The 14466-nt window shown below is 46.3% G+C and overlaps 1 protein-coding gene and 1 non-coding gene across 2 annotated transcripts in view; one reads left to right on the top strand and one right to left on the bottom strand.

The window, feature by feature from the left end:
• The first annotated feature begins 2032 nt into the window (after positions 1-2032).
• ERN1 (endoplasmic reticulum to nucleus signaling 1) overlaps positions 2033-14466 on the top strand; it is an 85070-nt gene continuing 72636 nt past the window's right edge. Inside the window, exon 1 of the mRNA XM_052657529.1 lies at positions 2033-2173. Within this exon, the coding sequence (XP_052513489.1) occupies positions 2126-2173 (48 nt within the window). The 5' untranslated portion in view covers positions 2033-2125. The remainder of the gene's footprint in view (positions 2174-14466) is intronic.
• TRNAG-UCC (transfer RNA glycine (anticodon UCC)) lies at positions 13112-13184 on the bottom strand. Its single transcript has one exon. It is a non-coding gene; the product is annotated as a tRNA-Gly (tRNA).

Genomic DNA, 14466 nt, shown 5'->3' with positions numbered 1-14466 from the left:
CCCCATCTGCATTTTGACATGCAGATAACACTTTTCAAAAATGTGTCTACTCTGTGTTCTAGTGTGTCTAGTAATAGACACACTAAAATGTGTCTAGTTACCAAGATTGGTCCTCCCCTTAAACTGATGTGTTGGATTCTCCAGCATGAGTAGAGTTTAGTCCCTCGACTGTGACAGGCATATCAGGTTGGGGATAGGGAATCAGTTCAGTTCAGCAGCTCAGTTGTTTCTGATTCTTTGTGACCCCATGAATCACAGCACGCCCTTATGGCAGAAAGTGAAGAGGAATGGGGAATATTGTTGGGGAATTTTGTTGATGGGATTTTAGTTTATTGAGAGCATTTCCTTTTTTTTTTTCCCCCAATATTTATTTATTTGGCTGCGCCAGGTCTTGGTTGCAGATCTTTGATCTTCGATCTTTGGTGTAGCATGCGGGATCTTTAGTTGCTACATGCAAATTCTTAGTTGCAGAACGTGGGATCTGGTTCCCTGACCAAGGATTGAACCCAAGCCCCATGCATCGGGAGCATGGGGTCTTAGCCCCTGGACCACCAAGGAAGTCCCGCTATGAGCATTTCTGTCTGCTGAAATGAGATGAGATTGGCTCACATATATCCAGACCAGACATCTGGTCATTCCTCCACTACTTCTTTTTTTTTTAAACTGAAGTACACTCTGGGAGATAGTGAAGGACAGGGAAGCCTGGTGTGCTGCAGTCCATGGGTCACAAAGAGCTGGACATGACTGGGTGACTAAACAACAATAATTTAAGTACAGTTGATTTACAGTGTTGTGTTAGTTTTAGGTATACAGCAAAGTGATTCATATGTGTGTGTGTGTACTTCAGATTCTTTTCCATTATAGGTTATTACAAGATACTGAACACAATCCCAACTACTTCTTTATTTTCCCTAGCATTGCTTACTTGTTTCCCCTAAACCCTGAAAAATCTTGGACTGTCATATGAACAAGTCAAGAAAAATTAGAGAAGTCACTATCCTTGTTTTCTTCTTCTCCTAGAATATAGAAGTGTGCTTCCAACCTCTCTCTTGTTACAATGTCCTCTCTCCCAGTTTTCACCTATATAAGTGGAGGGCAGCATGGGACCCAGTGACCAAACAGCTTCCAGGCTCTTTAAATGAGGCTAAGAGCCCATAGCCTTCAAATGGACCTTGTACTAGTCCTCAACAAACCCACTTTCTCCAAGCTTGACACATGTCAAGCTTCACAAGGTCACATCTACAAATGCCACATAAACACACATGACACCAGCAGCCAAAAATGGTTTCTTTGTAATTTTTGGCCAATGACTTGGCCATGGTTATACCAAAGGGAATTGGTGGCTGTTGGATATGATTTGAAGGGGAATTCCTGAGGGCAAAGAAAGGGAAGAAAAGGACCTTTGGGTTAACTGAGGCGCAACTGGAGGGCACCAGGGATGCGAACTCAGCGATAGCCACGCGCAGAGCAGAAACGCCGGGTTTGCAGGAATCCCCTGCCAGCTGCCTGCCTTCGCTCAGGAGACCACCGACGATCCCACTACGGCGGGGCTCTAGACTCAAGGCACCGCCTGTCTCCTGGCCTTTCCTGATCCAGCCTGACGCAGAGGGTCCCTAGACGGAGGTCAGTGGGACCGCCTGGGGCAGGGAATGCGCCCACTTGGCCGGGTTACCGGCCTCCACTTGCCTCAGACAAGTTCTTTGCCTCGTTCACTCAGCTCCCCTAGATGCCCAACACAGAGGCCTGGTCCTCTTCTCCCGCCGCCGCGGCCAAGGGACCCAAGGCCAGCTGGAGGCCTTTGGTACCGCCTATAACCCCGCCCCCCGCGACAACCCCGCCCAGACCAGCCCAATCCCCGCCCCGAACCAGGGCCCCGCCCAATCCCAGGCCCGCCTTCTAGGTCGGCCCCGCCTCCGGCCCCGCCCCGACCGGAAGAAGCGCCGGCGCCCGGCACTTATAAGGCCGGGAATGGGGGTGCCGCCACCGCCTAGTCAGCGCTGCGTCCCCGGAGTCCCGGCCGCCGCCGCTCTGTCGTCGCGACGCCCCCGCCCCGTCCTCTGCCCGCCTGCCCGCACCGCCCCCCTGGAGCCGGCCGGCCGGCCAGGAGCCAGGCCGAGTCCTCGCCATGCTTGTTCGATTGCTGCTGCTGGCATTGCTGTTACCCGGCCCCGGGGTGAGTGACCGGGAAGCTTGGGGTGGGGGACAGCGCGGCACGGGCTGGGGTCCGAGCCGGGACCGCGGCGGCTTGCGGCGGCGGCGGCCCCAGGCTCCGTGCGCCCGCCGGGGCGGAGGCGACGCTGGGCGTGGAGAGGCGGCCTCCTGACCGGCTCGAGTGGCGGCCACGGCCGGCCCCGCCAAGGCGTCCGCCACCCATGGGCCTCGCTGGCCGGCGCGGCTGTCACGAGCAGCGCCTCCCGGGCCGCGTGCTCTCCGACGCAACTTTGTGTCGCCCTGGCGGCACCTCAGGGTGTCCAGAAGGCCCGGGGCGCTTGGGAGGCCGTCCCACCTGTCGGACCCTTTCCACAGGTGGGAGCCGGCTTGGCCTGGCGGTGGCCGCGGAGGGAGGGCAGGAAGGGCCCTGTGGCCAAGGGGAAGGGAATGTCTTGCGTTTATAATCCTCGCTTGAACTTTCCAAAATGCGAAAACTTTGGAAAACAAATGCCACTGAAAGTGGCTAAGCATTCTTTCCCCAAGAGTTTGATTCTGCTTACCTGCCTTGCAGGATTCTTGGTATTGGAGGCAGCGGGCTTCCTTTGGGGGCAGCAAGACTTCCTTAAAGCAGGTTAAGCGGTGGGAATGGGACTCGTTTTTAAAAACCCCATATGGGACAGCGGTGAGGCTGCTCCTAAACTTTAAACGACAGACTCTCGGGAGAACACCGCGGGGCTGTCCGAAACGTCTTTTCATCTTTTTTTTTTCTTTTTTCTCTGTAGAGAAGAGCCTGGTTTACATTTATTTAACGATTTCAGGCCTTCTCTCAGGCTGTGGACTCGGACACCTTGGCTGGGAGGACATTTTGTGGACAAACTCGGCTTTTTTTTTTTTCCCCCTTCTGGTTGGAAGAACCTAATTTAGGTGGTTTTTTTTTTTTTTTTTTTAATGTATTGTTCAGGATGTGGGCATGGCACACTGGAGCAGGTTCTATTTAATGACCTCCACTTTGTACTCTTTAATATGGTGTATCAGGTACTAGGTGTTCAGGTGAAGAATGGACGTGTGTGTCTCTGAGTGCCATAGCATGAACTCTTTGGAGGTTATGCATTTTAGGTAAATACTAGTCTGTGCTCTTGGGGTAGGTAACAAGAATTTGGAAATAGCTGAAGAAGTAGGAGGCCATTTTTTTTCAAATTCAAGTTCTTTTTTTTGTACACACTCCACAAAAGTCATGGAAGTTAAGTTTTCCTTCTGGTTGAGGAAAAAAATCCACTTTCTCAACAGGAGTCAGGTTTTGAGCTTGAACATTTCATCTTGGGTTGGTTAATTGGTGCCTGGCATCCGTTCACAAAAAAGAGTGTGAAGAGAATGACCAAAGTGTATGACATGGAAACCAATCATTCCATATCATCACTGTGTATCTGGTTTTCTTTGCCACCTCTTTTCGTTTACTGTTCTGTCACTGGACTCTAGTGTTTCAGTTATTGAAAAACTTTGGTTAAAGAACCAAAAATAACTGTAGCCTTTAACTGGGACTATAGTTTCAGTTCATGTAAATATTTCCAACTTGTATTGAGAATCCAAAATTCCCAGAGTTCTTGGTAAAAGAGTTCAGACCCTTTATCAAAAGGTTATGCTAGAGTGTAACAGCTCTTTAGGGAAAAGGTCAGAATTTCACTCCCAGAATCACCTACCCGTAAAAATTTCGATCCCCATAGTGGGAATTGTTGCTTTTTTTAAATCTTTTTTTTCCTTTAGTTAACTTTTGGCTGTGGTGGGTCTTCGTTGCTGTGCTCGAGCATCTCATTGCAGTGGCTTCTCTTGTTGCGGAGCACTGGCTCAGTAGTGGTGGTACACGGGCTTAGCTGCTCTGTGGCACGTGGGATCTTCTCAGACCAGGATCGAACCCGTGTTCCCTGCATCGGCAGGTGGACTCTTATCCACTGCACCAGCAGAGAATCCAGGAATTATTATTTTGAAGTTCTAAATGCAGAGTTTACAGTTAAACTACGCTGCAGTGATGTTCCGTGCAGAATGTAGAGCTGTAAAATCAGACAAACCTGAGTGCTTTCCGGTCCCTTGGTAGCTGTGTCCTCAGAGTCTTTGAGACTCCGTTTCCTGATCTGTGAAATGGGGACAGCTGACACACTCACATGTGTGACGAGACCTGGCAGATCACATTAGATAATAATGTAAATTCTCCTTGCCATCCCATCCCGCAGAAGGTGTTTTTCACTCATAAGTCATCATTTTTAAATATTATACAGTGCCTGGGCAGGGGATATTTTTTTGATGCTGTTTCTTTTTGACTGATGAAGTAACTAGTGCAGTGGAGGCAATATTGTGGTTCCCTTCAGTGTGTGTCTTAGCCAGACGTCCACAAGCCGAGACTCTAGGCTATTGGACCTAAAATGCAGCTACGTCGGTGTTTCTAAGCACCCGAGCCTGTCTTGTTAATCCAGAAGGTGCTTTATTCAGTGAGTTTCCTCCTCCTTCCTGGACCTGGATCTTGTGCCTAATGTTGGTTTGTGGTGCATCGTTGCTATCACATCACTGCTGCCCTGTGGTCCTCATTGTGCCACGTCTGGGTGTCACGTCTCTCAAGTACCAAAGAGATCTGTGGAATGCGAGGCAGGGCACCTTCTTCAGGGTACTTTAGGATATGCGATCTCTTTTATTGAGCTGATGTTTGGGTTTTAGAGGGGACTAAACAAGGTCCCAGAGAAGTGTCCACAAAAACACACTGAGACGTTAAGTCTTACTAGAAATGGCCTTGCTTCTTAATTATTCTGATACTTATTACCTGCATGAATTATCCTCATAGGAGGTCTCAAGTATTTATACAGTGGAGGAGAGTGTTTCCTGAAGCTCACGTTCAAGACTGCTGATCGTGAAATTAGACTGTAATGCGCATTTGTCTGTTTTGTTTCTGTAACTTGCATGCCCACGTGGCTCTCCACAGTGATACAACTTCTAAAATCACAGGAGAAAATGTGTATGAGAGTGATCCTTGAGAAAGTTTGATGGTAAACCATATTCCTGAATATAAAAACCAGTGAGCCACATAAAGGTTTCCTCCTGTCTGAGCCGAATAGTAGCACCTGCATGGGCCTCTTGGGAATATAGTTTTTTGCCTACCTTTGATGGCAACTCTGTTTTCCAGGTTGAATACTCATAGGATAACTATTTCATTTTCAGTGGAAACCTCTTTGTTTTGGGGAATCCACAGTAATATTTAGGTTTAATACTGTGTGTGTTTTATCATGATCAAATGTTTTCCCTAAAGAGATGATATGGGGAGAAAAGCCTAATGTATCATTTTGATGGATTCCGTTTTTATTATGCACGCATAACTCAGGGCCCGTAACCTAGCAATATGATTAGAATGTGATGCTGGCTTAAAAAACAGGGACAGTGAATCATAGTCTGTGAATAATAAACATGCTGGTTGGCTGTATTTCTCAGGGGCTGGGGATTTTTTTCCCCCCCTTATTTTATCTTTACCTATATTCCATGTTTGGTTTCAGAGTTTGCTGCCTCAGAGCAACAAGTGCTTGGAGATATTTAAATGAGTGAGTGCACCAGAACACACGTGGACTGGGAAAAGTAGAGCTTGAGACCCACCCTCCCCTCAAACACCAAACAAAGTCCCAAGGTCCTTGCATACATGACTTTAACAATTTTTCACTTTTACACAGGCTCTGCATCACTTCTGATTATCTTATGATCTCTGTTCACGTACAAACACACAGCAAATCGAACAGTATAAGAGGGTTCGGTATTTTTGTTCAGTTTTTTTTTTTTCCCACCAGACATCTCCTGTGACCTGTTAGGAAGTATTCTGAGTGCACCACTGTGTCTGTGACTTTCAGTAGCACCTTAGTAAACTATCATCCACGCAAAAAGCATTTGAGCCTTCTGTGTCAGCCTCAGGATAGGGATGGGGGTCAAAACTGACCAGGGCTAATGTGGTAACAAGCCATGCTTTGCCTAGTGATCACCCTACTGGGGTCATATGGGTTGTTTTCCAGTTATTCCACTATTGTAAGAAAGGTATATTTTCTTTTCTTCAAATCTTTTGTGTTTGGTGCTTTCTGCATAATAACATGGGAAGATTTGGGAAAACCTCTCAAGTAATCATATTTATGGTAAAAAGAAGAGTTAGAAATATAGATAGTCTAAATTTAAAAAATAAACACAATAAACCTATAATTATATTACGCAAACATTTCTGTTAACATTTTAACAGCTTTCAGTTCAGCTCAGCAGTGTCTGACTCTTTGTGACCCCATGGACTGCAGCACTCCAGGCTTCCCTATCCATCACCAACTCCTGGAGCTTGCTCAAACTCAGGTCCATCGAGTCAGTGATGCCATCCAGCCACCTCTGTCATTCCTTTGAGCTGTAATTCACATGTCATAAAATTCACTCGTTTAAAATATACAGTTCAGATTTTTAGTGTATTCATAGAAATGTGCAGCCATCACCACAGTTTTATGTTATTTTCGTCATTCCCGAAAGAAACTCCGTACCTGTTAACCCCATATCCCCCAAACCTCCCAGCCCCCAGTAACCACTGATCTCCATTTGTCTCTATAGATTTGCCTATTCTGGACATTCCATATTAATAGAATCATTCCACATGTGGTCGTTCATGTCTGGCTTCTTTCACTTTGCATAACATTTTCAGGGTTCATCCATCTTCTGGCCTGTATCAGTGTTTTTCCCCATTTTATTGATGAATGATATTCCGTGAGGACTTGCCTAGTGGCTCAGTGGTAAGGAATCCACCTGCAATGCCCAGATGTGTTTGATCCCTTGGTGGGGAAGATCCCCTGGAGAAGGAAATGGCAGCTCACTCCAGCCGGGCTACAGTCCACGGGGTAGAAAAGAGTCAGACAGGACTTGGTGACTGAACAACCATATTTCATTATGTGGATATCCCCCATTTTGTACATCCATTCTTCATTTGACGGACACGGGTTGTTTCCCCTTTTTGGCTATTATGAATAATGCTGCTGTGAATGTTTAGGTACAAATTTTTGAATGGCCGTGTATTTTTTATTTTTCTTGGGTATATACTAAAGAGTGGGATTTCTAGGTCATGTTGTAACTTTCTGTCTAACCTTTTGAGGAACTGGCAAACCATTTGCCAAAGCAACTGCACTATTTTACATTCCCACCTGCAGTTTAGGAGGGCTTCAGTTTCTCACCAACGCTTAATATCTGTCTTTTTTTTTTTTTAATTATAGTTTTTCTAGTGGGTGTGAAGTCATAACTCCGTATGGTTTTGGTTTGCATTTCTCTGATGACTAGTCTATTAATATCTTGATATATGTCCTTCTGGACATTTTTATGTGCTCACTTTGCATAAGTTATGCTTTTCTTCCCCAAACTAAAATATATCATAGATCTTACTGGGTCAGTAAATTTAATTCTACAACATTATTCTCACTGGCTGCTTCCCTGTATACAGCTCACTGTAATACTTCTCTGAATGGGTATACCGTAATTTGACCACTCAACCATTTAGATATTCAGGCTGCTTTTAATTTTCATTACTATGAACAGTAGTGATGAACCTTACTGCTAAACGCCAGAGCCCATCTTAACTGCTTAATTATTACCTTGGGATAAATTCCTAGGGCTGGAATTTGCTGGTCCTATGTATTCTTTAAGAGCTCCCTCCTCCAGCCCTCAAGCAATAGTAGATGTTTTAAAAAGCACAAACCAACCTTAAATTGGTTTCACGATAGCCATTTTAGAGTAAGCTTTAAAGTGTTTCCTTTTAGCAGGGTGGATTTAAAGTCTGAAAACGGAATGTGTAGGTTTTATTTTGCTTATATTTCGAAGACCTGAATAATCACAGCAGTTCCTTCATGATGCCCTGTGTACCTACAAACCTATCGAAAAATGTTAATTAATATAGGTCCTTTGGTCTGCCGTGGTTTCAGATCAGCTTTCTAGCAGATGTGGCTTCAGAAATACCTCGGCATTATTCTTTGAGTTTGATTTTATGGGTAGCCCACTCTCTAGAGAAAAGATTGTTTGTTTGTTTGTTTTTTCCTTGGCTGTGCCACAAGGCTTGAGGATCTTAGTTCCCTGACCAGGGATTAAACCCTGGCCACGGCAGTGGAGGCACAGAGTCCTTCACTAGACTGCCAGGGAATTCCCACAATTCTTTTGATAGTTGATTATGAGGCCATTTAGAATTTCGACTCAAAACGGTTTATAAATCAAAAATTGATGCACTGTTTGTCTCTTTTGGAGGTCACAGTTCTTAAAACATTAGCTTGTCCATACAGCTGTTTTTCCTAGGAAAATTAATGTACCGCTTGACAATAGAGTGAAATATTTGTTTTGTTTTTTCCACAAACGTACCTGAACTTTTTCATCCAAGAGAATGTCGTGTGTTTCAAAATCATCACCCCTTCAGGGTCAATGTTCATGTCAAATCAGTCTTTTTTTAAACTTTTTTTTTTTAGTGTCATTTAATAATTCAACTTTAAAATGAAAAAAGGAGCCCTGAAAAAGCAAGTATTTATTTTTTTAATTCTTAAGCTGTTTATTCTTACACAACTTAAAACATTTCCCAATTTTTTCCAGTCTCTGCTTGAATATAGCTTTGACATGGCCCACGCTGAAGTTTTGATCAAAACTGTTACTACTTAGCTTGATTGCATGATTTATAAAGGGCACTTGGATTTTTGGTTGTTTCTAAAAACTAATGAGAGACTTTCTACCTCTTAGAGGATTCAAAAGTATATTCTTTGAAGAAAATTTCCAAAAAGTTCCAGATGTATTGTGAGCAGTGAGAGCATGTATGGATAAATGCGTAACTTCCCATCAGAGTATGTTTGGCTTCCCAAGTGGCTCAGTGGTGAAATAATCCACCTGCAATGCAGAAGACGTGGGTTCGATCCCTGGGTTGGGAAGATTCCTGGAGAAGGAACTGGCAAGCCGCTCCAGTATTCTTGCCTGGAGAATCCCATGGACAGAGGAACCTGGTGGGCTACAGTCCATGGGTTCCCAAAAAGTTAGACACCACTTAGTCACTAAATAGCAACAACAAAAAGAGTATGTGAGACTCCTAGAAAAGATCTTGCTGGTTTAGACCAATAAATCTTTTTTAAAAATATTTGTTTATTTAGTTAGTTATTTGGCTATGCCATGTCTTAGTTGCAGCATGTAGGATCTAGTTCCCTGACCAGGGATTGAAACTGGGCTCCCTACACTGGGAGTGTGGACCACCAGGGAAGTCCCACCAAGTCTTAATATTTTCCCCACCCTGCCCCCACCTGAGGAATGGGATGCATGGCCATCAGTGACAGTGGTGGGAGCAGGTTAGAACCTTCGAGGGTGGTATTTTGGGGCAGGTACTACCCTCACCCAGGCATCACCACTGCCCTCCCAAGGTGAACAGTCACTGCTTTGCTGTGTTCCCATGGCAGATAGACAAGGAAGCTGAGGCCAGACAGAGCCGGTGACCTGTCTGTGGTCATGGGCCAGGGAGGGAACCGAACCTTTAATCTGATCCTCCTGCTTCCCTTTGAAGAGCAGCCCCTGCAGCGCTTACGTTCTGGTACGTTTGTTAGAGCAAACCTGAGGACCGACCAAGCCGTGTTGCAGTGAGAGATGGGATCCAGAGAAGGAGCGGAAAGAGGCTTTGCTGTAGGCTTGGGGAGATGCTTCAGTGGTCTCCATCCTCCCAGGATAGTCGCAGCCTCTCACCCTTCGTTTCAACCTGAGAAAGATGCAGCTTTGGGGTGGAAACGCTGCCTTCTAAGCATCTCCATCAGGAACGTTGACTGCATCCATCGCTCATGGGGACAGTGCAGGTGAAGAGGCTCTTACACCAAACCTGCCATTTAAGCTCGATTCTTTGCTTGAGGTCTAATAATATCCAAGCAGGTGCATGTTTTTCTGTAAGGTCTTGCCCCAAAATGTTTCTGAAATAGCAAAACCGAAAGTTCACGTCTTAGAAGCCTTTAACCAGAGTTGCTCTTCCCTACTGTAGTCAGAGCTTTGGGCAAGGGGTCCCGAAAAGACAGAACTCTCTAATGGTCAGGCTGGGTCTGGGGTGCAGGTTGACTTTGCAGAGGGCCCCACCTCCCACCAGATTCTGGCACCAGGATGTGGGTGTTTGATGACATGAGAGGGAGTAGGCTTGGCCCTTGGGCCACCGTGGAGGATGGGTCTCAGGAGAGGGTGGTGACAGAGAGAGGAGGGGGCAGGAAGGTACCCCTGCGTGGGGTGGCCCACTTCTCCTGCCGGTTTGTCCTTGAGGCCAGGAACTGTCTTGCCCATCTTTGCACCCTCTATGGTGTTTAGCATGGTGAATCAGCCATACCCTCTGTAGCAGGCACTCAGCGAATATTGATTAGATTTCTCTTGGAGGCTCTTGAAGACCAATAAGACAAGGAGCTCTTTTATCATTGGGTAAATGGGCTATGGATTTGGGGCAGGGAATAAGGAAAATGTTGCTCTAGCTGTAATTTGCATTCTTTAATGGGATCTTATCAACTGTGTTTCCTTCCACACAATGAGAGGGGTTCCAAGATACTTGCTTGGGTGGACATGACCCCCAGTGTGTGGTGCTCTCTTGATCGGCCCCTCATATCAGTCATGAGATTAATTTTCCCACTGCCAAACCCCAGGAGATAAATGGCTTGTGATTATTCCAAGTCAGTTTCATTTTTCACTCAGCATGATGTTTCACTATTAAAAAAATGAACCTTGATCCAGAGTAGTCCTCTTATGTATGAAACATGATTTCCCTAGTTAATAGACTAATTTATAATTATAATTCAAAACCACCCCTTCCTTGAAGAGATTATCTTCCCCTCTGTATTTCAGAGTGGGGGGAATCATTGTCCTGGCTACAGGAGAGTTTGTCATGGAAACCGGATTTTTTTTCTTTTTTCATACATTTTCTGAACAAACAGTGCCATCAGAAACCTTGACCCTGACATTGTCGTCGATCTCCAGTTGGGTCAGGGGAGTTTGTTGACCAAAACTAACTCGGATCTCCCTCCTCTTGAAGCAAATGACCCGTGATTCCTGAGGAGCCTCTAGGAGTGAGAGAAACACCTGTTTCAGCTGCAGTGGGAAGGTGTTAACTTGAGTCAGTGCTTCCCCACCCTGCTGACTGAGTCACCTGGGACCTTTTAAAATAGCCTTATGCCAAGGCCCCACTTAAGATGAATGAAATCGGAATTTCTAAGAGAGGAGGTTGGCATGCTTTCTTTAAAAAAAAATTTTTTTTTAATAAACTCCAGGTGACTGTAATGTGCAGCCAGGTTGAGGCCATCAGGGAAGCCCTGCTCCTTAATCCTGGACTCAGCCAGAGTGTCCATCTATGCCCTGTGATGTCACAGAACCCTGGACCAGGCCAGAGCCACTGGCTTTCAGCGTGTGTTATATGGAAGTTAGGATTGATACGTCCTGCTAGTTAGTGGCAGAACTAGAAATAGATGGACTTACCTGGCCATCCAGTGGTTAAGACTCTGCACTTCCAATTCAGGGAATGCGGGTTCGACCCCTGGTTTCGTGACTTAAGATCCCACGTGCAGTGCAGCCAAAAAAAAAAAAGGTAGAAATACAGAACCTAGCATTATCTGTTTTCTTTATATATATATAAATAAAATCTATGTACTTATTTGTTTTTGGCCATGCTGGCTCCTGTTGCTGTGCAGGCGTTTCTCTGCTCGTGGCTGGTGGCGCTGCTGTGCAGGCGTTTCTCTGCTCGTGGCTGGTGGGGCTGCTCTCTCTTCGCGGTCCGTGGGCTTTTCACTGTGATGCTTTCTCTTGTTGCAGAGTGCAGGCTCTAGGGCACAGGCTCAGTAGCTGTGACACACAGGTTTAGTTGCTCCTTGACATGTGGAATCTTCCTGAACCAGGGATTGAACCCTTGTCTCCTGCACTGGCAGGCGAATTCTTTACCACTAAGCCACCTGGGAAACATATTATGGGTTTTCTAGTACACTATATCCACCTTTTGCTGCTGCTAAGTCGCTTCAGTCATGTCCAACTCTGTGCGACCCCATAGACGGCAGCCCACCAGGCTCCCCCGTCCCTGGGATTCTCCAGGCAAGAATACTGGAGTGGGTTGCCATTTCCTTCTCCAATGCATGAAAGTGAAACTATCCACCTTTTAAAGCACAAGTAATTCCAGACAGATGGATATTTGTTGTTGTTGTTATTTGAGTACTAACTACTGAATTTGCTTTTAAAAAAATCAGCTTTAACCGATAACTGGCCTTACATTCAAATACATCTCATTATTGAATTATAAGATGTTTAGAATTGCAGTTCCACTTACGCTGATGTATTATTTTTGCCTTCTTCATACATTAAGAGGTCTGAAGGAATCCAAACAACACCTTTTTGCAGGTTCCTTCACATCCCCTGGTGGGTAATAAAATCTTTCTTCAAGTTTGTAGCCAGAGTGAAGTAGCCAAGGCAAGTGGGTATGGGAGAAATTTGTGGAAGGAGTGAGTTGAACTGTTAAAGTATAAGAATGAAGCATACAAAGCCAAAAGGGACTTTCTTAGCAGGGTGAGAATGTGCACGTTGGAAATGAGTTGCCAGAGGACCCAGTTTGTGATGTTCTCCTTCCCCTTTCTGTGATCTGGAGTGTTGTGAGCATCTGGGTGATTATCATAGCCTGAAGGTTTTTTTCTGCAGCAGGTGCACCTTTGAAAGGCCACACCGCAGAAGGCCCCGCAGGAGATGGCCAGTCCCTGTCTTAGCCACTGCCCCTCAGTTGTTACCCAGAGAATCCTAAGAGCTGATTTAGAAACAAGAGGAAACTCACTTCTGAAACTCACATGGACTGGTCCAGACCACATCTAAACTCTGCCAGAGTCATGCTGACAGAAGTCAGTAGAAGTGGGAGGTCACTCTGTAAAGTCGGCCTCTTATTTTTGGCTGCCCTGTGTGGCTTGAGGGATCTTAGTTCCCTGACCAGGGTTTGAACCTGGGTCCCCTTCAGTGGAAGCACAGAGTCCTAACCACTGGACCACCAGGGAAGTCCCTGAAGACAGCCTCTGAACGGGGCTTGGCATCTAACCTAGCGCTTGGGTGAGCTCCAGGCTGAGAGCTGGGTTTCCCGACCGAACTTAATCCTAGGGAAGTCCCAAGTGAGTCTGTGTTCATTAAGCAGGTAGACTAGTGTAGTTGGTCATTTTAGCTGTTTTGAAATGTCGTTTATAGGCACAGTCTTCTGTTTTCATGTATCGGGATTTTTTGGTTTGTTTTTGGCCGTGGGATCCTAGTTCCTGTAGTGGAAGTGCAGAGTCCTAACTCAACTGGAGCCGCCAGGGAAATTCCTTCGTACACACCTTTGACCTACGTGATAAAAATGGCTTCTTTCTGTGAGAGGGACTTGGGAGATGAGGGGCTGGTGCTGGGAGACTCCGGCAAATGAGTCATTTCCCCTGTATTTCCTTATCTGTAAAACAGGGCCATGGAACTAGAAACGTCTTCGTGGGCCTCTTTCTAAACGTCTTCCGATTAGGCACTGTTTAGGTTAAAGGGACGAGTCCCCCAGCTCCACTGTTCCACCTCTGCTCTTAGCTGGCTGGGGGAAGGTGGGGGCTCCTCTGCCTCGAGCCTCCAAGCGCCCCAGCTCCTGAACGTAGTGGATCCCACCGGTTCATCTGCCAGCTTTATTGTATATGCCAGCACTGTCTGAGGGGCTTGGGACACGTTAATGAACAATACAAAGTCTCCTGCCCTCGAGAAGCTTCCACCTACTTGGTGAAGACAGACAAGACACAGCAAGCAGCACGGTCAATACAGGATACACAGGCTGCGCGGAGGTGATGGAATCCTGTGACGGTCAATACAGGATACACAGGCTGCGCGGAGGTGATGGAATCCTGTGACGGTCAATACAGGATACACAGGCTGCGCGGAGGTGATGGAATCCTGTGACGGTCAATACAGGATACACAGGCTGCGCGGAGGTGATGGAATCCTGTGACGGTCAATACAGGATACACAGGCTGCGCGGAGGTGATGGAATCCTGTGACGGTCAATACAGGATACACAGGCTGCGCGGAGGTGATGGAATCCTGTGACGGTCAATACAGGATACACAGGCTGCGCGGAGGTGATGGAATCCTGTGACGGTCAATACAGGATACACAGGCTGCGCGGAGGTGATGGAATCCTGTGACGGTCAATACAGGATACACAGGCTGCGCGGAGGTGATGGAATCCTGTGACAGTCAATACAGGATACACAGGCTGCGCGGAGGTGATGGACTCCTGTGACGATCAATACAGGATACACAGGCTGTGCGGAG

The sequence above is a fragment of the Budorcas taxicolor genome, chromosome 19 (genome assembly GCF_023091745.1).
Source record: "Budorcas taxicolor isolate Tak-1 chromosome 19, Takin1.1, whole genome shotgun sequence".
In the NCBI taxonomy this organism is placed as follows: domain Eukaryota; kingdom Metazoa; phylum Chordata; class Mammalia; order Artiodactyla; family Bovidae; genus Budorcas; species Budorcas taxicolor.
This window is presented reverse-complemented; position numbering and strand designations above follow the sequence as displayed.